Genomic DNA, 27,800 nt, shown 5'->3' with positions numbered 1-27,800 from the left:
AACAATAGTCTGAAAGTGAATTGTAACAGCCCCTCTTGAACCCATGTTTCTCCCCAGTCCCCACCCAGCCTGCATCCTGTGACTTACCAGGGCTATGTACATTTTTGACATCTGTTCTACAGCTGTGAGAAAATAGCTAAGTAGATGGATAGATACGTATACACGTAGATGGTGCCAGTCAATCAGTAAATTATTAGTGTGTTTTTAGTTTTCAGTCACTTCTTTTTAGCCCATGACAACTCACCTCTGGGTCTGTAGAATACAGAGCATTGTCTCCCCATACTTGACACACCAGCTCCTGCTTGAGTTCAAGATTTATAGAACTCCTGGTTTTCAGACCAGGGAACCATCTGACACGGGTGGTCACATCTTTGGGGCCTGCGCTGGTGGTTTGTGGACCAGGGAGTCATTGCACCAGACAGAGGGAGCATGCATCTTTCTGAAGACCAAGGAAAGCCCCTGTACCTTTCTGGCCTGTGGCTCCTGGTGTAGACATTGACTTTCAACCTCTAGAGCCAATATTGACCTCACTGGCTCCTTCCCAGACTCTCAGGGTAGAGTTGGGTCCCCTTCAATCCCAAGTCTTAGTCCTGGCCAACATCAAGTCCCAGGAAATGCTCCGAGTGGGCTCTAGCTGGCTCCAACACAGGCACCTGCACCCCTCCCCCACCAGCACCCCAACTGCCCTTTGCCATCTGGCTGGGTTTCTAACTGGCTGCAGAGAGCAAGTGATTAGGGAGGATTTAATAACTATCAACAAAAAGGAAATTAAAATTTGTTTGGTTTCATTTCCTTTGCCTTTAATACTTTGGCAATCGAGAAAAGATAACTAGAGAGAGAGGCTGGGCTAACTGAGAAATCAAAAGAAGAAAAAAATGGGAAAGAAACAGACTTTATGCATTTATCCACAAACCTTCACTGAGTGTCTGCTACGCGCCCATCGCTGTTCTAGGCACCCGGCAACACGATGGTGAACACAACAGCCCAATCGCCTGCTCTTGGGGCACTTTCTAGACATAAACAGGCCAGGAAAGACAATGAGAATAAAAATGAAGATCTGAAAATTCTGACTATGAAACTACACCATGGAAAGGTGATTGAAGAAGGCATTGTGAATGATAATAACTACCACTGGAGTGTTTACTATGTGTTGTAGATGGAATTGTGTCCCCACAAAATTCACATGTTGAAGTCCTCACCCCCAGAATGTGCCCTTATTTGGAAGTAGGGTCTCTGCAGACATAATTAGTTAAGATGAGGTCATACTGGAGTAGAATGGGCCCCTAATCCACTATGACTGGTATCCTTATAAAAAGGGAAATTGTGAACACAGACACACACTCAGGGAAACAGCATGTGAAGGTCAGAGTTATCCTGCCATAAACCGAGGAACTTCCAGAAGCTAAGAGAGGGGCTTGGAACAGATCTTTCCCTAGAGTTTTCCAGATAGCATGGCCCTGCCAACACCTTGATCTCAGACTTCTAGCCTCTCCAAACTTGAGACATGAAATTTCTGTTGTTTAAGCCTCTCGGTTCGTGGTACTTTGTTACAGCAGCCCTAGCAAATTAATACACAATGTAATAGGTGCTGTGCTAAGCGATTTACATAGGTCATCTCATGTAACCCTCACAACAAACACGGATAGGTACCATAGCCCATTTTACAGAATAAATGGAACCAGAGTAAGGTTAAGTAACTTGCCCAAGGTTGAGCTGCTTTAATGTAAAAGGACAGAAGTATTCAAAGCTTGGGGCTCAGGGAAACCTGCCCTCCACACCCAATCTACCCTAATTCGGTAAATCCCACCTCTCTCTGCACTTGGCCTTTCAATCCTTGCTCCAAACACATGTTGTCTCTTCGGTTGGCTTACAGTTAAGATGCCACCACTTCATGTTTGGTGGTTGAATTGGTGCCTTTACCTGTTCTAAGGCTATACAAGCAGAATGACCTAGTGACTCGTGATGTTTATGCTGTATGTAGTGACTCATTTACCAACAAACTGGTAGTCAACCCCCCTGACTTCAGACCCTCTCTGTGTGTGACCTCCAATATATACCACACACACACACACACACACACACACACACACACACACACACTCAGACCAGCCATAATAGTACAGGTTGTTCATGTTGTTTTTTTTTGGTTTTTTGTTTTTTTTTTTAATTTATTTATTTTTGCTGTGTTGGGTCTTCGTTTCTGTGCGAGGGCTTTCTCTAGTTGCGGCAAGTGGGGGCCACTCTTCATCGCAGTGCGCGGGCCTCTCGCTGTCGCGGCCTCTCTTGTTGCGGAGCCTGCCTGTTGTCAGAACATAAGAGGTCCCGTGAGCCACAATTACATAAGAGGTCCCATGACCCCAAAAGACAGGAGGCCTCCAACCAGAAACCGTATTCATGGAGCCCTCCCTATTCTGCCATATATTTCTGGAATGGCTCCAGAAGCCTCCTAAACATGAATTCTTAGAACTATCAATTTATATATTGCTCACATAGAAACATAAATCATTCTGAGCTGTAGTTGGCTCCAACTCCCTCAAAAGTCAGCCTTGGGTCTATTTAGACGCTAAATGGCCACCATAGCAAGCCCTGCTACCAAATGAGCTCTAAAGGGGCACATGGGTTCACCCTCAAAATCGTTCTAACTCTGTTCTATAAGAAACTTCCTAAAAAGCCTAGAAAAACATTGTGCAGAAAGGATACAAAGCTATTTCAGGAGGATGGCTACCTCTGCAGAGGGAAGACAGGCATGGGCTGCAGCAGGAGGTGAGCTTTTCTCTGTAACATTGTATTTCTTTTTAACAAAACCTCAAACAAGATGGCGAAATCTTAGTGTGCTAAATGTGTGTGGTGGGTAGAGGAGATCTGTTGCATTATCTTCTGCTCTTAATGTTTGAAATATACCATAATTAACATTTTAAAATGTAAAAAAAAAAAGGACATTTTTATGCACTTTGGCTGAAGACCATATTCTAATTATTCACCAGAGAAGCTTTAGGGCATCCTTTGATGAACCCCAAGTAATCAAGTTCTGACCTGGCCCTTCCTAGGCTCCTAGGGAAAGGATCCTGCATATAGCCGCAGAGGGGACTTGGAGGGTCTCCCACCTCCAGCTGGATTGGTGCTGTCACAGCAAAGGGCAGTGCCAAGGCCGGGACGGTGCACAGTGCACCCAGTGGGCGTCGAAGTGGCCGTCCGTCCGTGCTTTTGCTTCCCCCGTCCCCCCACCCCATTGTCAGACTTTCACCAGTGTCAGCTTCTTTTCCCTTCTCTAAAGGAGGCGTGTTTTAAATGATGTATCTATTCTGCCACCTAGCCTTCAGCCGCGTCACTACAACAAAGCTCCCTTGAAAGGCTCTTCTGCACAGACCTCAATCTTACTGGATTTCCCTAATCTTGGCGGGGGGACCTGAGCGATTGGGTACTTTATTTCTTAAGGGTCACCGTACCTTAGATTTGGACCAGGGTGAGATGGTAGCATTAGAATGCTCAATGTGAAAGGGTATTTTCCTTTGGGAAAGGGACTGGTCAATCTCAAAAGGGCTTTATAATGGAATAATAACTCACTGTGGGGAACAGTTTAGGCAAATCTGTCTAGGACAGTGGGGATAGCAATTCATAGGAGTGAATGAAGGCAAGACCCTTAGGTGACATTCTTCCTCTCCAACCAGAGGAATCCATGATATCTTATGTCTCATTAAAAGCCTCGCTTTCTCACATCAGGCATCATCCTGGCCTCAAAAACCTCTTAGAAACTCATGGAAAATGACCAGAGGAAAGGACTCACACTTTATAAAACACAAATGCTATGTACCCTTGGAAAAGTTGTCCATATAAAAGCACAAATCTTTTACTGGGTTGCATTGCTTGAAATATGCAGTTAATCTTTTAAAGGAATGGAAAAGGGCAATCTCTGGGGAATTGGACACAAGTGGATGATATTTAACTTCTTACTTCTCCAAGAAAGATGTGGTTGAAAGGCATCAAAGCTGGAATATGCCAGAGTTAGGAAGCAGAGTTGGGAAACTTGTGGCAGAGAAAGAGGGAAGGGACCCCGGCCTCTGACGTTTGAATCTGGCAGGCATAAATGAGCCACCCCCCATCCCCCAAACTAAATTCACTGATGCAAACTACTTTTTTTCCAGAAGCAATCTTCTAAAGGTGATTGTGAACAGATCTAGGGCTTCAGAACAGAGGGGAGCGGGGAAATGGAATAAAGAAAGGCTCCTAGGCATCCTCCATGATCCAACATCCTGGAACAGACCTTCCCACTCTGCTGTCAGACGTTAATTATGGGCTCTTAGGGGCAAACCCATCCAGCCAGGAGCCCATCTTTAGACCAAATTACCATAGACAATCCCAGGCTACTGAGGGTTCTTTCTCTCTTAAGCCCTCCCAGGGAGCCTACCTGAGGGTCCCTTGGACAGCAGCTTCTGTCCCATCAGCCAACTCTCAACCCCTCATGACATAAGCCCGTCTCTAAGTGGAAATACAGACGGTCACTTAATGTCTACAGACTTACAGAGTACCCCTCTCCCTGGCTCCCTACCGCCAGACCCCATGGATCAGCTCTGGCTTCCTTTCTCTCTACCCTTTTCGTCTTCTCTATGAATCATCCCCCTCTCCCTTTTACCCGTCTTCACACATTTTATTTTCCAGCCACTGGAAGTCGGCTAGACAAAAAGACGTGTCACTGAGGCCGTCTCTCTCAGAATAGAGGGTGGCTGGAACTAGGCAACTCATGTTTCTCTGGAAGGAGTACCACAATCTCCCCATTCATCTGAAATGCTACCACTGTGCCCGAGCCGGCTCTGCTGTGGAGTCGTGCAGAAATAGGAGCAGGGGCCGGAACACACACGCCACACTGTCCGAACTTGACACAAAGGGGAAAATAATACGTGATCTCCCTCACTCTTCAAATATTCCAACCAGAGTTTTGAATATTAATTTTGCCCCTACCTTACCGAGCCCCCAGACACAGAGGAGAAGCAATGTTAATGAGCCTTGCTTGTTTGTTTGTTTTTTTTATCATTACACACAGTTCCTTCTCCCTCTCTCAGCCAAGACCTAAAGCCCCTCTGGCAATACGAACAAGAGCACAACTTTAAACTTTTGCCTTGACTTTAAAATGTGCCTTTCGGCAAGTAGATAATTGGGAAGAGAGATCAGGATCTGGGGGTGTTAACAGCACAGAGCGAGATGCTTCTGAACCAAACTGGCAAGAGAAATATTTTCTTCAAAGCAGCCCTACAGAAGGAATTCTTATCATAGATGAGGGTGCAGTCTAGTGGCAAACTTCATGAAATGCAGCCCCTTCTCCAAAGGGAAGTTAGAGCACTTCCAGAGGGAGGAAGAGAAACGTAAAGGGGGAACAGTCCCACCGCACGTTCCCCCACATGGGGCAGCAACAGCGCTCAGCTCTCTCTGACCTGGCTCTGAAGTCTACAACCCACCCATGCCAAGTGCAGGAGAAAATGAAAGTCCCCACCTTCATTCTTTGAAGACTTTAGCTTTCTTTCATTTTACTTAGGAAAGAAGGGTCCTTAGGGTCCCCATAGATCACATGAGGTTCCAAAAGGGATAACAGTGTTCCTGGTAGGGATCAGCAAGTCCTGTGGTGACGTCAGCTCCGATTCCTGGGCTGTGCCCGCTGGCACCAGTGTCCCTCATAACAGGGGGTCCCTCTGGTCTGTCACCCATTCCCTCCAGGGATGTGGCCCTGCCCAATGGAAATACCCCTTTCAAAGAACCTGGAGGGGAAGGATGACTCCACTCTGCCTACCTTCCCTCTGACAACCCCACACCAGGACACTTCAGGCCTCCAGGCAAGATTTTCAGACCTAGCTTTCCTCCACAGTGCCAGTCTCTGTAACGCACTGCTGCCTACAATGCTGCTGCTATGAATGTCCCTTCGAGCAAGTACCCACAACACACACACACACACAGCTTCCCTGGGCTAACAGTGTAACTGAAGGAAAGTGGCCACTTCTTCACCCTATGACCAAAGACAGTCACTCCACCAGCAACAGAAACACTACAGTAAATCCCCTTCCCCAGATTTTTAGGGGGGAGATTCAGTTTTTCTTTTCTTTCTTTTTATTTCCAGTCACCACCCATCACTGGCCACCCTACACTAACGCCCACCCCAACACACACATGCGAGAGAGAGAGAGACAGAGAGACAGAGACACAGAGACAGAGAGCGCGTGCACACACACACACACACACACACACCCCTTACTTGGTCACTCAAAAACCAGCAGACAGCCATTTCCCAAAGCTAAGGAAGAATTTCTTGGGCACTGTATATATCCAGTTGGCTAATAAGAAAATACTTCTCCCTCCAGCCTGGGCCTCGGCTAGTTAAGGGGTGGGAGGGACCGGGGGACGAGTTACTCCGTGTTGTATCCACCGTGCTGCGAAGAGCTCCCCTTCACTCGCCCCCCGCCTCCTCCCCGCTCTGGGCAGCCCGAGCCCCGTCCCCCGCGGCCCTTTCTCCCACTCCGGGAGAGGAGGGCGCTGTTCGGGCGGCGAAGGGGAGCCCCCGTGTGTCTAGAAGGCCTCTCCCCACCCCCACCCCGTGTGAGTTTGTACTCCTTGGCATCCTTGCCTGGGTTGGGTGTTGGGGAGCTCAAATTGCAGCTACAAACTGGCTGGCAGCCAGGGGCCGTCTATTTAAAAGCGCCTGCTCGACCGGAGCCCGTAGTCTCTTTGGAAACTTCTGCCGGAGAAAAAGAGCTAGGAAAGAGCTGCAAAGCGGTGTGGGTTTTTTACTCTTTTTTTTTTTTCTTTTCTTTTTTTTCCTCCTTTTCATTACCCCCTCCTCCGTTTGCACCCTGCTTCGGGCTTCACGCAGAACCTGCGAATTTCGAAGAGGTGCTGGCAGAGTGGGAGAAAAGAGGTGTTAGGGGCTTGGATTTGGTCTTTTTTTTTTTTTTTTTTCTCGATTTCCACATTTTCCCCCCACCCTCGCGACTGCAGCCGCCGCCTCTTACCTGTTCCGGGGCAGCCGCGCGCCGCTGGCAGCTGAGGGTTAGAAAGGAGCCGGGTGTACTTTGAGATTTTAAACAAAAATTTTTAAGACGAATCTATTTTTCTCCCCCCGCACCCCCTCCTCCACAGCCTCCGAGCTCATTATTCCGGTGGTGGTTTTGGAGTGAACAATTTTTGGCCCCCCCCCCCGCAATTCTGACCAGGTCAGGCTTGGGGAGGGGTTGTTTCTCCGGCCTCCGAGCCCTCTGCGTGCACCTGGCGCTGCTCTTTTTTCCCCTACCTGTTGCAAGTCCGTAATCTTTGCAGCTGAGACTTGCTTGCAGGCACCCCAGCCCTCCATCGCTCCCTACATTTTGCAATTGTCTGGGGGAGGCCACCTGCTCTACCTGCCAGAAATTTTAAAAAGAAAAAGCAATTCTCCGCGCGCCCTCTTGGCCCCCTTCTCCCTTCATTCTCGCGCTCCTGCCCCGCCCCAGGTAAAGGGGAGACTCGGAGAAGATGGTGCTCACCGCGGTCCTCCTGCTTCTGGCCGCCTGTGCGGGACCGGCCCAGGGCCTGGGCTCCTTCGTGCACTGTGAGCCCTGCGACGAGAAAGCCCTCTCCATGTGTCCCCCCAGCCCCCTGGGCTGTGAGCTGGTCAAGGAGCCAGGCTGCGGCTGCTGCATGACCTGCGCCCTGGCCGAGGGGCAGTCGTGCGGCGTCTATACTGAGCGCTGCGCCCAGGGGCTGCGCTGCCTTCCCCGGCAGGACGAGGAGAAGCCGCTGCATGCCCTGCTGCACGGCCGCGGGGTTTGCCTCAACGAAAAGAGCTACCGCGAGCAAGCCAAGATCGGTGAGCGCGCTCAGTGTGCCAGGCAGCTACGCGGCGCACGGGCGGGGGACACGGGGGACACTGCGCAGGCTGGCCCGGCGCGCTCTGCCCAGCAAGTGGCTTAGAGCCTGGGTGCAGCCCGGGAGGAGGGCGGGGAGGGTCCTTGCCCCTCGGAATTGGAACCCTGGCCCATCCTGCTACCCGGGGTTACGGTCTAGCCGAGGCTCTCCCTGTTTTCGCTCCTTCTCCTCGCTCCTGCCCACACCTCCTCCACCCCACCCCTCCCCCCTCGACTAAACACTGACTCTAAGATCCTATTCAGTCTCTAGGTCCAAATCCCCAGGTACTCAATCTCCAGTCCGAAAATGTACACCTTACATTATTAACCCCCTCTCCACCACCCCCATCTACCCAATATGTTGTGGGGTGGGTTTGTTGTTGTTGTTGTTTTTTTCCTGAACTTGAAAAAAAATAATGTCTTTTGTTAAAATATTGCTTTAACTGGGGACCTGGAGAGAGAGAGGCGTCACCGGTCTTCTGTGGTAATTCCACCTTTGTCCTTCCCAGCCCCCTACCCACCCCCCCAGTCCCTCCTTGACGTTTCTATTCTCCTACCCCACCAGACACACACGCACACTCACATGCACACATAACACACGCACGCACCCTTGGTAGCTAATGCCTTTTGGGTGGGGACTTCGATGCCCCTCCCACGTGCACACCCATTGCTCTTGACTTGATCGGATTGACTGTGGTCAATTATACAACATACTGAAATGCAAAATACCGTTTTTCCTCCCTGGAAGGGAAAGATTACTTTAGCCAAGCTCAGAGGCGGCGGGAAGGTGGGGAGGCGGTAAGTGGGGGAGGGCGGGAGTGATGGAAAAGGATAAGAAGGAAGGGTTTGGTGTTCCAGGGCTGGTGTTTGTCCCCGAATCTAACTCCTTTTCCCGTGCCCCAATTCAGATTTTACCTAGGAAGAAAGGTGGATACAGGGTTGGGAAGCCAGAAGAGACATGAAATTCAGACATCACAGCTTCCCCGCCAGTGCTAATCGCCCACTCTCCCGCGTTGCCCCTCAAGCTCTCAAACCAGATCACAAGTGGGCGTGGTGTAAATGGAAGAGGGGCCCTGGAAACGCAGAATGCAAAATCAAGGGGGCGGAGACGGAAAAGCCACGCTCCCGGAGCCTCCCCTCCGCCTCCAAGTAGCCCCGCCTCCGGGTTGCCCCGCCCCCAAAGTCTCAGTGCCAGGAGTCTAGGGTTTAAAAGGTTGACAGAGCTACTTGTTCAATCAGAACAGTTCTGCGCCCCTTAGACTGGGCTTCCTTTTGGAAAGTTACTTGATCTTAGATTTTTAGCAAAAATGTAATGAACTCTACACAAAAGTCTGGGTTCTGAGACGTCGTTATCGGTCTTCTCCCAAAGGGGTTCAGACTTGGCTAAATAATGTTTATTCTGTGTGGTATTTTATTACTGGGACAATGCTCTTCTTCCCTCCTATCCCCTTCCATTACGAGCACCCCAACATGAGTTTTCTTAACTGCAAACTACAGACACTGTCATGTAGGAAAGGAGTGCGTTGGCGCTTGACAAGAGGCAGGAGACCTTTCCTGGGTTCGACCTGGATGCCCACAAACCCTGCAGGTTTTGCCTGTCGCCGGAGGCCGTCCCTCCAGCTTTGCAAGAGGTAGTCTTTCTCCAGATTGCAGCCTGCAAAAAGGGAGAGAGAGCAACGTGCAGGCCCCGGAGGCCCCAGAGGCCGGTTTGTGAAGTTATTTTTATTAAGAGCCACTTTTCAAAGGCGGTCCCCCTCGCCTTCATCTTGTGGGATGTGGATTTGGAAAAGCTTAGCACGGGGTGGGGGGGCGGGGAGCGGGGGGGGGGGTATGAATCGATTTCCTGGCTTGGAAGCGAGCGCTCTGGGTAACAATCCGGTCACATCGAAAGCATGCAAGGTATCGCTCAGCCGCATTCTGGCCCCATTTTTATTTGCCCAACCGTGTGGTTGGTGTGATGTGGTTGGTGTGGAGGGTGCCCGCGCGCGCAGTTGCTGGGAGAGCAAATGGGCGCATCCAACTTTCCAGTTCAACCCACACACACACACACACACACACACACACACACACGCTTTTGCCCCAAGCAAGATGCCTTTTAGACTTTTCTGCAGCCCCTTCCTCAGGCCCCACCTTCAAGGTGCCTCTGGACCAACACGGAGCAGCCTTCCTCCCCCTCCCCCATCCCCATCCCAATCCCTCTGGAGGACTCCACCCGCCTAAAGCAGGTGCCTAACCCACTGTACTCGCTGGATGGCTGCCCTTGACCGGTGGCCGGAGTTGACGCCTTCCTCCCGGACAGATGGGATGGGGGTGGGCTCTCCTGGCTAGAGCTTTTCATCTCGAAAACCACTGGGTGGGTCCCCCAAAAGTTGGAGATGGTGCAGCGACGGTACTTAAAGAGAGCTCAACGAACAGAGAGAGGGAGGAGAATGTCAGCTCCTTTAGCCAAAATTACTGCCCCCCGACACTCCACCACCACTCCTCCCTACCGATACCAGCAGTGCGCACTTGGATTTGCCCCAGATTTAGATACAGACATAGATGATAATATACATATTCACATATATCAAAAAATATATGTATAGAGAGAGAGATATAGATTTAGGGGTTTTTTTCCAACCAAAACAAAAAAAAAAGTGCATTTCTAGAATCAGAAATGGGGAGCTGAGGAGAGCGAGATGGCAGGCAGCCAAAGCTTCTGGGAGGAAGAGCGGAGGGCGGGAGGGGACTGGTGTTTTGCTAGGCGCGTTGCTGAGCAACGGGAGAGGGAGTCCGCCCGCGAGCCTGGTGCTGGGAGCGCTCCGGGCCCTGCATTTTATTCTGGCCAGTTCAGAGGCAAAGATAGATATAGAAACAGAGGGCAATGTGTGTGAGGGTTAGAGGGAGGCGGGAGACAGGAGTTATTTATTGGACCAAGCTCAATAAATATGGGTGAGCTGGGTCGAGTCAAGGAAGGACCGAGCTTTGCTCTGGGCATTGTTTGGAGAAGGAGCCTTGTGGCTTTACTGGCGCACATACTTGCCCGTGTCTGGAAGATCTCTCTTGTGCCTGTGAGACATTAAGTTTGGGATACAGGGAGAAGTGGGTTCTGGGTTTCAGTTCTGTCATTTAGAAATAAGAGAGGAAGAACAGAAAATATGCTTCTGGGAAAGAAAGAAAAATTACCTAAATAAAAATGAATTCAGCCTTTGCTTCTTTGAGGGGTTTGGCCCTCCATCACCCTGGCTTCCATTCCCAGCCTGGTCCAAATGCCATGTTGAAATCAAGTTCCAGGGTTAGGTTTATTGACCAAATTTTTGTCTGGGTTGAACAAGATAATGGAAAACTGAAGGAGACAGATTCTTTTCCCACCCGTATCCCCTCCCTTTGAAACAAGTCTTTGAGAGGCTGGCTGTGCCCTGAGCCAACCAAAATGGGAGCTGGGAAGACAAGAGAGGGTGCTTTTAACTTGACTTTTCTTGCCTTCCCCCTCCCCTCCCTTCCCCCTCTTTCTGCTTTGTCAGCTCAGACTGGAAGAGCAAGCACAGTTGGCCACAGTGAGAGCTCATTTTCTTTCCACTTCTCCCCCTACCCTCCCCACCTCCACCCTGACCCCTTTATTATCCCTCCCTCCCATCCCACCTCCTTCTCCATCCCCCAACTCCAAGGCCTTCCCCTGAGGGCTTGAGTTTTAACTTGGAGCAGCTGTGCGTTGGTCCTGGGGCTGGGATTGGATTTGAGCAGGCAGGTGGGCTTGCAGCTGCAGAGGGAGGGCCAGGCTGACCTAGGAGCCAGAGGTCACCATGAGGGTTACAGCAAAGGGCATGGGAGCAGGAATCCCAGCAGAAACCCTGGTCCCCTTAATGGGGAGTGGCGGGGGGGGGGGGTGAGGGGGAAGGTGCTAACAGGAAAAGAAGGTGATTTTTGTTATCTAAAGTTTTTACTTTGTACGTGAGCAGTGTCTTTGAAACTGAGTTATTTAATGTATGGAAAATAAAATTTTGGAGAAGGGACCACCACACTCCAGGTCTATTGCCTCCAGAAATTGGAAGGACATCGTAAACAGACCAGGTACCAATGAGGTCCCACTGGAAGCAGAAGTGAAGCGGGCGGAGGCTGTTTGGTGGGGTTTTGGTTGAGATTTTGTTTTGCATTTTTACTATGGTAGGTCCAAAAGTTGCAATCCCCAGAGACCATCCTTCAAGTGTAATCTGGACATATGTTTTCCAAAACAATAAGATTGATTACATATCTGCAGAAAGAAATAAGCAAATAAACAAAAAAAGCCAGTTCTAAGCTTCTGGTCCCCTCTCCCCATATCCACAGAATCCCCCGTTCTTGTTTCAAGCTCCAATTCTTGCCATAATTTCTGTTATGATGTCTTTTTTTTTTCCTTCTTAAATATAAATCCAGAGAAGTGACTGGAAATCTCTATGAGCGGCAAAGTGGCCTTTCCTGCCTGGCCACTCAGCTTAGCTAGGTCCGAGAAGCTCTCCAGGAATTGTCTGGGTGTTGGCCAAAGAATGCTACAGCTGGAAGGAACCTGCAGTGATCATGGCATCATGGCAGTCAAGGCCCTCATTTTACAGATGAGGACGCTGAAGCCCAAAGTGCAAGTCACTAGCCCAGAATTAGGTGCAGGGTTAGAGGCACAGCCAGGGCTAGAACTCAGCCTTAGAATTCTCTTGAGCCTAGGCCTCCGTTCCGCTCTCCCTGGCTTTCTTCCTTAAGTCACTAGGGCTCTGGCCTGAGCCTGGTCTAACCTGCAATGAGGTCTTTGGCAAATATCACCCGAGGCTGTCATCCCATAGCTTGGGGGGGGTGGAGGGGGCGGGGGGAGCTGGGGGGGGGGGCGGGTTGTGAAGATGAAATAAGAGCTCAGAGCTGGGAGTGCTCCATTCGAGGGGAAGAAGTGAAGTGGCCCCAAAGTGGAGAAGGCAGTACCCCTTTATTTTCAATCCCTCCCCGTTCCGTCCCTTTTTCTGCACGGTCTTGCAAGCAAGGCGGCTTAAGCCAGTGGTTTGGGATGGGGGCAAGGAGGGTAGTGTGTTCAGCCCAGACTTCAGGTCCATGTGCCAAACCTCATTTCCTGAATGACAGGGAGCTGTCCTGATGCGGGCAGGCAAGCAGGCAGGCCCTCGCTGCCCCTTGGCTAGGCAGCGGTCCACAGTCTCTAAGGAGCCCACGGCACGGAAGTGGCCGGCTTCTCATGGCAACCAGCCTCCACCAGCATGGGCTTCCATGGAGCCGGGCAGCAAGATGATGAGATCTGAGCTCGGGTGGGGTGGGATGAGGGTGAGGAAGTGATCGGGGGATTTGCGCATCAGAAGAAAAGAGAGAAAACCATATGCCACAAAAGTTGATAAGGAAGAGAGAGAGAAGGTCACCGGCTTTTTGAACATAGTCAGGTATGTGGGAGCTCTTTCAGAAAGAGAGGAGAGGAAGCCCTCCAGATTACAGCTGGGGGCCTCACGTTGACCTGAGGAATTGCTGAGAGCCATCCTCATACATCCTGGATGCTGGGGCAGCTCCTCCTTTGGGGGTTTCTTAAGAAGGAGGCAGATAAGATAAGGCTGTCTTCCCAATAGGTTAGACCAACTGTCCCCAACCTTTCTGGCACCAGGGACTGGTTTCGTGAAAGACAATTTTTCTACGGACCGGAAGCAGGGGTGAGGGGGAATGGTCCAGGCGGTAATGCCAGTGATGGGGAGCCCCAGATGAAGCTTTGCTTGCTCACTGCTCACCTCCTGCTGTGCGACCTGGTTCCTAACAGGCCGCAGACCAATATCGGTCTGCGGCCTGGGGGCTGGGGACCCCTGGCTTAGACCACCAGGTGAGCCCTGGGGGGTGTTTTAAAATAAATAGGTTATCTTATTTTTGATCCCTCACCTAAACCATCAGAGATCAGCCCTTCTCTTACCAAATCCTGAAGCAAAACCCAGATTGAATTTGCACTCAGAACCTAGCCTCATATGACCTCTGCTGGTTTGCAGAGATGTTTTACATGGGCCCCTATTATCCCGAACTGTGTAGATTGTAGCATTACAGCTGTCCTGGGCATGCTACTCCCCAGTCTCCCTGTCACCTCAGTGAAGATGGCTCTCATTCCAGACCCTTTAGAACAGCACTGTCCAATTGAAATATAATACAAGCCACATACATATGTAATTTCAAACTTTCTAAGAGTCATTTTTTTTTAAAAAAGGTAAAAAGAAACAGGTGAAATTAATTTTAACTGTATGTTTTAACTCAACATATCCAAAATATTATAATTTCCACATATACTCAAAATAAGCAATTATAATGAGATATTTTACGTTCTTTCATATTAAGTCTTTGAAATCTGAAGTGTATTTTACATTTACAGCACATCTCAATTCAAACACCAAATTTTCATTGGAACTACTTGATCTGTATTTTTAGTCTTCATAAGATTTACAGTTGAAAAAGTAGATTCATATACCTGAGTTGCCCTAAATATACTCAAAAGTTTTCCAATAACCAAGGATATTTTTAAATTTAAATTAATTTAAAAGAAATAAATCTTAAAATTCAGTCCCACTAGCCACATTTCAAGTGCCAAAAGCCACATATAGCTAGTGGCCACCGAACTGGACAGGGCAGAGGCCACCAGCAAGCCCCTCCCACACCTGAGAAGGGAACTACTGTCTCTACTCTCCTCCTGCCCCGAAAAAGTCAAAAAGGAAGAGTCTGAGCTTTAATTGCCAAACAGGACAGACTCCCTTGTTTGACCCCTAGCAAGTCTCTCTTCTTAGGGGGACCAGGGTTGGGAGGGGAAAAAAAAAAAGTGTTCAAACCATCTGCTCCCTGCCGCCCCCTTCTGGTCATACAGGACTTTTCAGGGAATTTGGCTACTTAATTGTGCTGTTCTGAATGGGCCGTAATGAGCCACCAGTGGGAGTGTGGCCAGGTCAGAGAAATGGTCCCTCACTTCCTCCCTCTCCTCATCTCCCCTTCCCCCATTCAAAGGCTGCTCCCCACCTCACCCCTCCATTACCTTCTGGTTTGGGGTGTATATAGGGACGAGATAGAGACGTTTCTACTGAGCATGCTCTACCTTCCCCAAGTCTAGAGAGATACTGGATGGCTGGAGATACTCACCTTGGGAGCTGTGCATAAGTGTGTATCTCTTATGTGTAAATTTATCACCAGCTGCCGCCCAGGGATCAAGAAATGTGTGCCAGAGTCATGGCCCTGAATCCTAGTTTGTCCCCAGGGGGAAAAAATGAGGAGGATCCTTCCTTTACAGTGGAGGATGTGTGAGTGGGACCCCAGCCTTTCATTCTCGGGAAGTGCCGCCAACTTGACACCTGCCATATCTGCACTGTGGAAGGGTGGTGGGTCATCTTTTCTCTCTCCATCTTTAGGGGAAAAGACCTAGTGCCTTAATGCAGCATGAAGGAATGGGATTAGACAAAGGACAAACTCCCAGGCTGAGTTCTCTAAGTGGGAACCGGTTCTCAGAAGTGCTTGGGCAAAGCCCCTCTCACCTGAGGTTGGCAATCAGACTTCCCAGAGAAGAAGGTAGATCCATCACTTCCCAGCAGACTTTTCTTCAGTCCAAGGCGCCTGAGATCTTGTGATCTACAGGTAGACACCTGTCAGCCACATATCACAGCAACCAGAGTTTTAGTTGATGATGGGAACGAGGGAGGTGGGAGGCAACAGAGACCTACAAAGGCAGAGACCTACGCTGAGAGTTCATTAGCACGTAGCAGCTCATAGAATCCTCACAACCCTATGGAGAAGGGGCTGTTGTCATCCTCCCCATAACTCAGATGAGAAAACTAAGGCAAGGAGAGGAGAGGAAGCAACTAAGAGAGGTCAAAGTACACCTGCACCAGGATTTATTGAACCACGGTTAGCAGCCCCATCTTCCTCCCAAGAAGGGTGACTGAAGGTCAAGGGCTGGTAGTCCAACTCCTGACTCTGTTTCTTTGCTTTGCTCTACAATGTCTTTATTTCTCTGCTCAGGATAGAGATGTTACATAGCCACGTTGGTTTTCCTGGCCTGAAATGGCGAGGGGCTGTAAAGGAGCTCAGGGGGCTAAGCCTGTTGCTCTCACTGGCCAGTCACTAACTCTCTGAATCTGCTCCCCGCCTCTGCCATGTACCCCAGGTCAGCAAGACTCCACTCCAGTGTCTTTCTGCAACTCCTCCCTTCTTGCAACTGGTTCCTTAGGATGACAGTCGTTTGGGTTTCTTTTCCTCTTGGGAAGTCAGTGCTCCTTCCCTTCTCAGCCCATAACTCAGGTGAAGAAGAGCCCAGAACATGCATGTCTGTTACTAACCACAGAGGAAAAGAAAACAGAGTCTTCCAAGAGAGACTGGGGCAAGGCAGGCACTGGTCAGGGATGTTACGGGTAGGAGGGGGGACGGTGCAGCTCCCCTGGAAGGCTCTGCGGCCCTCCCTACCGCCCCGTCCCCTTTTTCTTTATGCAAAGGCACACACAGTGTAATTGAGTCTCTTGGCATCTGCAGCTGGGAAATGGTCAAACTTCAGGAGACTGAGACATGTCGCACATTTTTTTAAAAAGTGGGCAGCTGATCCAGCATTTTCGCAGAAGCCTTATGTGTAGCAAAGAGCGGGAGGCTGCAGGTTGGCTAGGAAACAAGGCCAAGTGGAGAGGAGGCACGGAGAATCCAGCCATACCCAGGCACGGATCAGTGCCCTCGGACGGGCTGCCCAGGGGAATTTTCTGCAGTGATGGAAGTGTCGTCGATCTGCGCTGTCCAACACAGTAGCCACTGGCCACATGTGGCTATTGAGCACCAGAAATGTGGTTGGAGCAACTGAGAAGCTGAGTTTGTAATTTGATTTAATATTTATTCATTTCAACTGTATTGGACAGCACAGTCTTAGATCAAAGAAGCCCAGTAAATCCAGGGGACCCTACTTCCTCCCGCTCCTGTGAGGCTCACCTCCCTGCCGCCTTGTTCCCTCTGCAGCAGTTCCTGTGTTTAAAGGCAGGTGCATGGGTGACATGACCCCTCAGGGTATCCACTGAGCTCTAACATGCCGCAGCTGGCATTACAGAACTGCTCCTAGACCCCCTGCGCTCTGTCTCGTGAGCAGATTCACGCGTCTCTCCATTTAAAGATTATTTATTGAAGACCATATGCTGGAGAGACCAAGATAAATGACAAAGTTCTCCCCTTAAGAAGTTTACTGTTTGAATTCCACAGAGGGAGCTAGAATGAGAGGCAGTGGAAACCCAGCTCCACTTTTCATTCCTTGTAGAGAGATTCTAGGTGAACCCCTCTTGTCTTCTGGCTAGGAAAAGAGACTGGTCCCAGGTCCAAGTGGCCTGGCAAAGCCCCACATCCTTCCCAAGCTGCGAATTCCAAGTACACCTCAGCTTCTTCAATTTCTGTAGGCAAAGTCACAATATCTGGTCCACCCATTTTCTCTAAGTTTGATTATGAGGTCAAGATAGTGTGGGAAACAACCACCAGGCTGGGCCCGGGCTGTTAATGGTGCCAAGGTAGGACTAAGAGCCCTAGGGTGGAAGGTTCGATTGCAGGAAGCAGAAGGTCCCCAGCTGGACCCGCCCCGTCGCTGGGCTCGGGGAGCAGGTGGGATGAGAAGGCTTCTTAAGAGCAAGTGCCTGGTCCTGCTGCTAAAGCATCCTGCCCCTGCAGGAGAACTACAGTGAGAGGACGGGTTGGAGACAGTGGTGGGGCTTGGGGAGGGAGCATGCATTGGCACTTGTGCTGTGAGGAGCAGTGCCCACCCTGGGACGCCTCTGGGTCCACACTGGCTGGGCCTGCACCCAGACACACTCAAGGGTCACTGGGGGAATTCCCTGGTGGTCCAGTGGTTAAGACTCGGCACTTTCACTGCTGGGGCCCTGGTTCAATCCCTGGTTGGGGAACTAAGATCCCACAGGCTTCATGGCGTGGCCAAAAAAAAAAAAAAAGGTTCACTGGGACATGAGGATGGCACAGTCCTCAAGCACGTTTTCGTGTTGCCCTGGGGAGTGCCTCAGTGGATGTTGCTGCATCAGTGTGAATGCGCAGCGCCTTATGAATGAAGGAGAAGCTGAGTTGCCCACCCTAACACGGCAGGGGCTGGGACCATCAGAGAGCCCGGGTGGCAGGACTAGGGGCAGAACAGAGCAGAGAATCAGATAGTTATCCAAAGATAAATATCGGGACACTATGAGAACCCTTGCTTCCTTAGCTGTTGGATAGATCATGGAGTTAAAGGGCCCTGCCTCAACAGCTTCCCAGAGGAGGGAACAGTAGTGAACATTCCCTTGCCCACTCTCTGCAGAATCCTTTCAAAAGAACATCTAGAGATAGGAAGGGAGGTCCTAGATCTGTTTCCCTTCTTTCCCTGACGGTGTTTCAGGTGCAGATTAAAGAAACAGCAGGGGGTTACACACTGATAGCATTGCCCCCGCCCCACACCTGCCTTCTCCACCCTGGCCCCCCGTGGGTCCTTCCCGGTCCGTGCATGTCCATCTCCCTGACTCTTTCCATGCATGCTGCAGACACACAAAGAGGGGAGGATTGGGGTGGTTGTCAGAGAAGTCGGAGAGGGAGGCACACAAATTCCAGATTTTAAAATTGTTTACAGTCCCTACAAGGAAGTGCCACGGACGTGTTCTGCGGCCATCGGTCTCCTCCGCCACCTACCGGCCGTATGGAGGTATTGACATGCTGGTCGACTGGGTTCCAGAACCTACTGCATTGCTAAGTTCCCTAGATTGCTATTCACGTGCAGGGCAACTTCACCAGGAAGTCCTCCCTTATATCCCACCTAAATCCCTTCCGCAACCTTGCTCCATTTTCTTTGGATGAAACAGCTCAGAAGCTGCCAGTCTGCTTGTGCCTGCTTGTTTTATCTAAAACTTAAACCTTTCCAAAATTGCAAGCCTATTTATGACTCAGCTACAAAGCAGCTGAGTAGGGCTAGTTGGCTCTGGCATCCCAGCTCCAGTCTTACTTTCCAGCCCTTTAATCTTCATGGCTCTGCCCTGGCTCCGCTCCAAGTTTCCGCTGTCTCTCTGGAGCCTACAGGTGACCACAAGACCCTGATTAGTATCTTTGATACTCGACTCTCCCGCTGCCTAAGTAATAGGTCCCATGGGGTTAAGTGGCACCGAAACCCGGGAGGCACATCAAAACTTTAAGTCTGCCCTTCAGAAACAGCCAAAGAGACTGCAAACTGGGGAGGGTATGCCCTCAGGAACCCGGCCTGGGTGAGGCCAGGGGAAGGACAGAGGGTTTGCAAAAGTACTTTGAGTTCCTTAAAGAAGGCACAGGAATCTACATTTCGTTCCCCAGTATCATCCTTGCTTAGTCTCAAAGCTAACACTTTTGGACAAAAGACCAAGAGAGGTCAAAGTAAATTGCCCCAAAGTTTCTTGAACCATTGTTAAAAGCCCTATCCTCCTCCCAGGAAGGGTGACTCAAGGTTAAGGGCAGCCACAGCACTTCTCAAAGATCCTAAAATATGAAGAGTCTTGAGAAGGGCTGCTGATGTTGGGGGAGGGTGGGCATTAGCCAATGTACTTCCACGACCACCAAAGCCAGAGAGAGAAGCTCCGTGAGAGAAGGTGAAACGGCATCTGGAGGATCACACCCTCTGACCAAAGGGACAGGGGGCCCCCAAAACAGGTGACCAGAAGAAGATGGGTGGCACTCCCACCCCAGATATCTTTAAGAGCCAGAAAGAGCACCACTGGGATGGGTGCGTGTACTTGTGGACACAGGGATGGTCTATTGGAGGGATTCGGGGAGCTGGACCAGCCAGCCACTGGGAGTAAGCAGCTCCGGGGACCTCTCCTGGTGAAGAGCCCAGATCCACAGGTGCCCCTGAGGACAGTCTGCTGGCCCTCTTGGCCAGGCCAGAGCAGTCCCCAAAGGAGTTGCTCATCCTTTCTCCATGCATCCCACACCCAGCCCTCTCGCCCTCCTCCCCTCCCCTCATCTGGTTACAGTCTTGATCGGGGAAGGCGTGTGACCATGCACACCCAGAATGCTCCCAGCCTTTCAGTGGCAACCATCTCTTGCCCTCTCCCCTCCCCCACTGCTCAAGTGGGGATCAGAATGCTTGGGGATGCCCAGAGAGTCTGAGTGAAGTGTCAAGTCACTCAGTAAGATGTGACGGGGCAATGGTTCGCTTTTCCTCTCCTCACCCCCTCCCTCAAGACCTGGGCCTCAGGTTTGGGCCTGAATTACTAGATAACAGAGCCCTAATCTTTCACTTTGCACAGAGTCCCCCAAATCAGCTTGCTCCGCCCTGCATCCCACCCCCATCCTAGCTAATCCCACAACCAGGAAAAGTTGGTTTACGCCAAAAATATCACTGTTAGCTAATCTCCAGAAGGCTCCATTCCACCTACCAGGTGCATCACCTTGTTGATTTATCATCCCAGTGGGTTTTGATAGAGTCAGAGCACAGGGCAGGACATGGTGGGAAGAGGGAGTGAAAGGCCAGAAGGGCACAGGGACCCTGGGACTGAATTTTGTTCAGGGAGAGCCTGCCCACTGCTTTGTCATTTGCTTTCTCACACCTTCTTCTCCAGAAACTACTTCCCTTCCTCTCCTGTGGATAAATACCCAAATCAGCTCACCACCCAGAACACTGCAAACCTCTGGAGCCTTCTTTAGGGTGGGGAACTTCCCGGCCAGGGCCTTAAAGACTGGATACCTACTTGATTAAATCTGACAAATCCCGAGCCCAGAGACAAACAGGTGCTTGGGTGCTTCCTACCACCTGCCATCCTGACCAGGTTAGGCCAGGCCTCCAAATACCTCTCTTAACACACACCTGGAACTTCCCCTGGGCTGAAATCTCCTGCCCCGGGGACGCCAAACAGTGTCTTCTCACAGAACTGCTCCCTCCCTGCACCTCTCCTCATCCCCACCTCCAGATTCCTCCCCTTCTATTTCCCAACCCATGCCTTGCCATCTCGGCTCCTGGGTAGCCCAGGGTGGACAACTGGATTTTTCTTCAGTCTATTTGAGTTATTCAGGGTCACCCCCAAGCCCTATTTTCTTTTTCTAGAATTTGAAAAGAAAAGAGGGCAGTGAAGACAGGGTTCCCTGCCCGCACCCACCCTGCCCTACACCTGCTCTCACCCTGGGCATCCTGCCCACGCTCTGCCCACCTGGGAAAAGCAATCGAAGAACTCCTGCCCTGGGTCTGTCTAGGCTGGTGGGATCAGGGAGCTGAGAGGAGGGACCCAGAGAAGGGTGCCTGTGACATGAGAATTTCATGGAAATCTGTGAACCAAGAAAAGGCCGGGGGGGGGGGTGGAATTAACAGATCGACAAATAAATGAACAAAGTCCTAGTTCTTTAAAGGTCATAAGTCAGCTAAATATAGACTGTCACCAAGTCACTGCTATATATAACGGCTCCACCCGCAGCCAGCAGTCTGCCTCTCTTGGCCTGAAGCTGAGTTATGTCCCAGCCTCCCAGGGCGCAGAGCACAGAGCCAGCTCTGAGCAGGAAGCAAGGCCCCGGGCTTCCATGTGCCCCCCAGGCGCCGGCACTGATCCCCTCCAGACCCCACATTTCTGGCTCTCCCGGGTCCCCTCCTCCTGTTCCTCCTGGTGGCCCCCACCACCCTGCCAGTCCAGACACCCCAGGACGCTCCTGCCCTTGGTTTCCCAGGTCCAGATATATCTCAACTCCAGCAGTTCCGAAAACACCAAAAGGATGGACTTGGCCTCTTGTCCACGTTCTGGCCATCGCCTATTTCCCCCTGACAGCCTAGATCTCCAGATTGTGTTCTTACATTGCAGCCCCACCTCCGGCCACCACCCCATCTATTTAGCCAGCCCCCCAGCAAGCAAGCCCCTTCCCACAGCCCTCGCCCTCCCCATCCCCAGAGTATCCTCTCCCTCCTGTCCGACTTCCCCTCCTGTATCAGCTTGACTTTTCTAACACTCTCCTACTCCATGAAGTCGCCGTAGATTTCCCACCACTTACACGAGTGTTGACTCGTGCCCTGGTTCTCATTTCCCTGCTTTCCCCAGTTTGGACGATTCCAGGAGGGCAGAGAGCGCGTCTCCTCACCCCAATCCTGCGAGCCTTGGGCTCTGCACGGTTGGGCCTCAGCCCTCAGAGGCTTATCCTCCGCCCCCTTCTCCCTGCAGAAAGAGACTCCCGCGAGCACGAGGAGCCGACCACCTCCGAGATGGCGGAGGAGACCTACTCGCCCAAGATCTTCCGACCCAAGCACACCCGCATCTCCGAGCTGAAGGCCGAGGCCGTGAAGAAGGACCGCAGAAAGAAGCTGACCCAGTCCAAGTTCGTGGGGGGAGCTGAGAACACCGCCCACCCCCGGGTCATCTCTGCACCTGAGATGAGACAGGAATCTGAGCAGGTGAGTCTCAAGGATCCTCTCCCCATCCCCCTCTGCATCCACACCCCGCAGCCTCCGCCACCACCCCAGCTTTCGACCTTACCCCGCGTCTAAATGAGCGTGCGTGGCAGCACTGTGTACGCCCAGGGGGCGCGGCAGGTGAGGCGGAGGGAGACCTTGGCGGGCCGCTATTTGGAACAAAAGGTGGTGACTCTCCGTACAGACCCTTTACCACGGCCCCCATACCCCAGCCACGCTTTCTGCACGTCCTGGGGGTTCCCGCGGGTCCTGCCACGCCTCTCACTCCTCCTGTCCGCACACAGGGTCCCTGCCGCAGGCACATGGAGGCTTCCCTTCAGGAGCTCAAAGCCAGCCCACGCATGGTGCCCCGCGCTGTGTACCTGCCCAACTGTGACCGCAAAGGATTCTACAAGAGAAAGCAGGTACGCCCCGTGCCAAGCCCCAAGTTCAGGGCACTTGCCAGAAACCTCCACCTCTAAATGCCTGGATTTCTGTCATTAACAACACTTTGTCCCAAACCTCCAAAATCCTTGCACCCATCACAATCGTGATTGTCCCCATTCCCTCCTACACTATAATCTACTGACGTTTTAATGATTCACCTTACGTACATGAATTCATCTAAAAAGGAAACTTTCTATCACTGCGTCACATCACACGTTGGGTGTGTTATTTTCTGATAGGCACACTTAAATATATACATATATATGACTCTAAAACATGTTTTAACCACATACCACTTGAAATCATTTAGTGTCCCATTCACAGCCAGGCTACCCTTTGGGCAAGCCTACTGCTGGTTAAGCAGTCATCTGAGCCCGTTAAGGAGTACACATTACCTTAGGGTAGTGATCTCAGACTTCCTGGGACATCAGTATCACCCTGAGGTCTTGTTAAAACACTGATTGCTGGTCCCACTCCAGAGTTTCTGATAGTAGGTGTCGGGCAGACTCTGAGAATTTGCATTTCTAACAAATGCCCCCCCAGATGACTCTGATGAGGGCACCCTTCCTCTAAGTTAGGAGTCAAGAACCGGACAGCGTTGGGTCAGTGCTTGGCTCTCCTATTTACTAGCTGTGTCCTCTTACCCCAGTTAGTTAATGTCTCTGCCTCCAGTTTCTCATGTAAGAAGGAGAATAATTGTACCTATTATTCTCACATGATTATGAAGAATAATGGACTAATCTTTATAAAGTACTTAGAACAGTACCTACAATATAGTAAGTGTTAAGCGGTGTCTTGTATGTGATACAGCTATACAAGTGATGCCTCCTATTATTACTATTATTTAACAATTTAATTTATCATCATTTTCATCATCATGATCATTATCAGGTTATATCATTCTCTGGAAAATACCAAGTTGGAGGACCCTGAATGGGTGACATAAAACAAAGTCGTAGGAGCTAGCCAAGGGCAGACTGCCTAAATCAGCACTTTTCCCCCCGTCCGCCCATGCAGTGTGGACACCAGAGCCCCCAGGGTTGGGTACAGCTCCCTCAACTCTCTGGGGGTGAGGATCTGTCTTGAGGCAGGGAGGATGAAGGGCCAGGCAGGAGCAGAGCCTCAGGGTACAGCCATCCTCACTGCCTGTCACTCTCCCACCCCAGTGCAAGCCTTCCCGTGGCCGCAAACGTGGCATCTGCTGGTGCGTGGACAAGTACGGGATGAAGCTGCCAGGCATGGAGTATGTGGACGGGGACTTTCAGTGCCACACCTTCGACAGCAGCAATGTTGAGTGACGCGTCCCCTCCCCATCTTTCCCTCACCCCATCCCACCCCCCAGCCCCGACTCCAGCCAGCGCCTCCCTCCACCCCAGGACGCCACTCATTTCATCTCATTTAAGGGAAGAAAATACATTTATCTATCTATTTGAAGAAACTGAGGACCTCGGAATCTCTGGCAAGGTCTCAACTTTGAAAACGGCAACAACGGAGATGCACAAAGCTAAGGAGACACCCCCCCCCCTTTAAAAAAGGTTTTCTTTTTGAGGCAAGTTGAATGAACAGGGAGGGCAAGAGAGGAAGAACAAGAGAAAGAAAAGGGAGGGAAGCAGATGTGTGTGAGAGAGAGGAGGATGAGTAGTCATGAGAAGGAAAAGCAGAGCATGGGCCGGAAGCAGCCACCTTTATGTCCAGCCCTGGCCCGAGGTGGGGAGCCGTTTGGGCAGGAGCAGGTGCAGCCCCAGGTGTGGCCTTCGATGACACACTTGGAATTTGCCCAGTTTGGATGGGTCACAGGGGGAGAAAGGAAAAGACAACAGGCGTCAGTGCCTCTCCTGGATCAATCTCCCCCTGCAGCCAGCAGCTTGCACGGCTCGACCGGTCCTTCCTCTCCTCCCACCCCAACACTGTGTTCTCTCTCCTTCAAATTTACAAAACCTAAAATGCATTCCATTCCTCTCAACACAAAGCAAATTCATAACTGAGGGATATTAGATAGGTAGGTGTTCCTAAGTGGATCCATGAGTATGAAGTATGTGTGCATATTTCACTCCCCCTGCAGACTTTGAGAAATCAATCCACACCCCAATAGTGGGGAGATGGGTTCTTCCAGGGCGGCTAAAACTATGCGCTGAATGAAGCCTGTAGTTTCAGCCCTTCATTGCATCCAATTCGCAGCTAGCACAGCCTTTGTGGGGGAGGATAGGCTGAAAAAAAAAAAAAGTGGGCTTGTATTTATCTACAAGGCTCCGTATAGTCATATATAGGCATATAAATCTAGTTTCTTTATTTTTTTCTTTCTTCCTTCCTTTCTGTCAAAGGTTTGTATTAACTTTTCCAAGTAGTTCCTCTGGGGGCATTGAAGAGCGTCCTTATTTTGGGAAACCAAGAAAACCCATCTTCTTGTAATACAACCCATAATGCCTGCCTCCCATGAGCAGCGGCAAACTCAACCCTTTGTGGGACACAGTGTTGGATTTTTTTCGTGATTTCCCGTGTGTGTGTGTTCATGTACCACCAAGCCAGGTGGATGAGCACACCCAGCGGTGCACCCACCAAGCTCCCCAGGACATCCCATTCACCTTTAGACCCTTGGGAAGTCACTGTCTCTGGACTCCCACACCCAGTGAACCCAACAGGTCCAAGTTTGACCCCCTGGTCCTGCCCAGCCTTTTTGTTCCATCTGGACAGAGCCTGCCTTTGGAAAGCCTCTTTCAGCCTTCATGCTGGCAGAGCAGGAGAGAGACTGAAATGAGAGACGGCAAAGAGGGAGATGGAAGTGAAAGGTTTAAATATGGGGAAACAGTAAAAGTGGTTGTTCAGGCCAGAGTAGATGAAGTGAGGGGCAGAGAGCTGGAGAGACAGGGGGCTGACTGTCCCGTTCTAGCTTTGGAGCGAAGCGACAGAAAAGGGAACAAAGCCAAGAAACACTTCCCTGGGTCCCCACCTGATAATCCCTCTGGAATGTAAGGGGAAGGAGAGAGGAAGATGGGGGAACAGGTTGTAAGAGAGAAATGTGCTTAATCCAGGCCTTGGAGCCGGGGAAGGTGGGTAACTTTCGATGGGTTCTAGACTGTAGCGGCTGGGCAGGAACAAGGATCGGTAGAGACCAGCCGTAGTTTGGAAGGGACAAGCCTGTGTGCTCACCTGCCCACCTTCACCCTGCAATAGGGGACTGAGGCCAGAGAGGGTTTCAAGCTCTTCATCCACTCTGGCCAGTTCTGGCTTCCGTCCTGGGGTGGAGGATGGCAGAAAGGCCCAGGACAAGCGGGGAATGTGTGTTTTGGGGGTGCTGTCATTTGGCAGCCAGATTCTGAACCAAGAAAAATCCCATCCCCCACGGACTCCCCCCAACAAATGGGTGGCCCTGGGGCTGCCCTCTGAGGAAGGAGATTGCCGGCCAGGAGAAGGGGCTTGGACATGGCAAAGGAGACCCTTTCTCGCTGTGAACGCAGCTTTCTCCACTCTTTCCTGATGACGTGACGCCGTGGAGACCACACCAGCATCTAACTTGGGGATGGTGAAGAGGGACAGCTAAGGAGCAAAAACGTTTCAGCTAGTGGAAAGCCTGCAGCTCTGGAACTTGGGGGGATGTCTTCTGCTCCCCCGGACAGGACGGTTGGCTGGGATGGAAGAGGCAGTCGATCTTCGTAGGACAAAGGGCCTGATGGGGATGGCGGCCGTGAGGACTTCCTTGACCTGCTGTGTCACCGTGCCCCATCTCTCTGCGCAACTGTCCCCAAACCCCCGATTCACATTTCAACGTCTTAGGCCAGTATCGTCAGCCTTTCCCACTTCACTGTTCTTTCCGCCCATTCTTTCTTTGGATCTTGATCAGTCGTCTACCTGAGATCTACCGAGTGGATACTGGGGGGTCATTCCCCCTAAGAAAAGACTGACCAGGGATTTGCAGACCTCTCCCCACCCCCCAAGGCCTGGACCTGGTTCCTGGTTACTGAGAGGGGCTGTCTTTTCCTCCCGCTGTTTACTGGACTTTGAAGGGGCCTCTGCTCCTTCCATGGGCTCTTTGCCGTCAGCCGTAAGGTGGGGGATTAGGACCTGCTTTAACGCCACCCGTCTCTTCAGGCCTCCAAAGCTCATGCCGACTAACCCAAACCTGTGAGTCTCTCTCTAGTGCTTGCAGGGGGGACGGGAAGGGGATTCTGGTCAGCTGGCCACTCCCTAGAGGATGCTGGACTTTCAGATAGAGGGAGGTCTGGCCTGAGCCCAGGGTGGGAGCCCATGGGGAGGAAGTCATTGAGGAAGGTGAGCCCTCCCCTGGGCGAGGTGGCGGGAAGGCAGGTGTGGTGAGCTGCCAGCTGTGAAGTCCCGGAGCAGGGACCTTCTTGACCCCAGGCTGCCTGTTGGCCACTGTCTGCTCACCCAGAGGCCTTAGGCTCCAGGTTTTCTATGGCCTCAAGTCTAAATGTTGGCCCACTGCGCCAACAGGAGGTCTCTCCCCATCCCCCTTTGACTCATGCCTCGCTCTGGCAGTGAAGACCTGTGTCCCCCTCTGCTGCCAGGTCACTTAGGGAGGCCTAGCCAGGACTGATTCCCCCTGCCCCTAGAGCTGCCCCACGCACCTGGGCAAAGCAGGGCATCTGGGACGGAAGAGACTCGAAAGTTTCTCAGACAGCCAGGCCTGGACAGACAGGCCTGGAGACATTTAGCCCCCCACACGGGGGAGGATGGGAGGCCCTGTGTGGTCCCACCCCTTGTCCCCTCGCCCATTTTCCCATCACCACCTCTGTGGTCTCCATGGTAACCCAGCAGGGCCAACCTCCTCTGGGGAGGCGGGCCTGGACCACCACTCTCCCACTGCCCAGCTCGTCAGCAGCCACAGGGCTACCAAGCAACTGCCAAGCCCCCCTCCAGGTGGGGCAGTGCCCCCGTTCCATCCGCTCAGCCCCCAAGAGGGCTCCAGCTCAGATGGGAATTGCAGAGAGGAGTGGGCCAAGGAGAAGCAACCCTCTGGTCTCAGAGAGGACAGATTTGGCTTCCAAGAGAAAGGAGGCTCTATTTTGAGAGGTAGTGGGCCAAGGGAACGGAGGTTACCAACCAGCAACCTGGGCGTTGTACTGTCTTTATTTTTAAAACCACTAAAGTGCAAGATTTATTTTGCACTATTCTCTACTTTTTTTTTTTCTCATAGG

The 27,800-nt window shown here is 51.3% G+C and overlaps 1 protein-coding gene across 1 annotated transcript; it reads left to right on the top strand.

The window, feature by feature from the left end:
* Positions 1–6,693: 6,693 nt before the first annotated feature.
* On the top strand, positions 6,694–24,085 carry IGFBP5 (insulin like growth factor binding protein 5). Its single transcript, XM_061187218.1, has 4 exons — positions 6,694–7,822; positions 21,974–22,203; positions 22,506–22,625; positions 23,814–24,085. The coding sequence occupies exons 1-4, from the start codon at positions 7,489–7,491 to the stop codon at positions 23,943–23,945; spliced, it is 816 nt and encodes a 271-aa protein (XP_061043201.1). The 5' UTR covers positions 6,694–7,488; the 3' UTR covers positions 23,946–24,085.
* Positions 24,086–27,800: the final 3,715 nt, after the last annotated feature.

Source organism: Eubalaena glacialis, chromosome 1, assembly GCF_028564815.1.
Source record: "Eubalaena glacialis isolate mEubGla1 chromosome 1, mEubGla1.1.hap2.+ XY, whole genome shotgun sequence".
Taxonomy (NCBI): Eukaryota; Metazoa; Chordata; class Mammalia; order Artiodactyla; family Balaenidae; genus Eubalaena; species Eubalaena glacialis.
The sequence above is the reverse complement of the archived record's forward strand: the minus strand, read 5'-3'. Positions and strand labels throughout refer to the sequence as shown.

What these genes read in the sequence shown, in the direction of transcription:
- IGFBP5 (XM_061187218.1), top strand. Translation starts at nt 7,489, where the DNA reads ATGGTGCTCACCGCGGTCCTCCTGCTTCTGGCCGCCTGTGCGGGACCG. An exon ending in CCGCGAGCAAGCCAAGATCG is followed by an intron (nt 7,823 to 21,973) that starts GTGAGCGCGCTC and finishes TTCTCCCTGCAG; the next exon opens with AAAGAGACTCCCGCGAGCAC. An exon ending in TGAGACAGGAATCTGAGCAG is followed by an intron (nt 22,204 to 22,505) that starts GTGAGTCTCAAG and finishes GTCCGCACACAG; the next exon opens with GGTCCCTGCCGCAGGCACAT.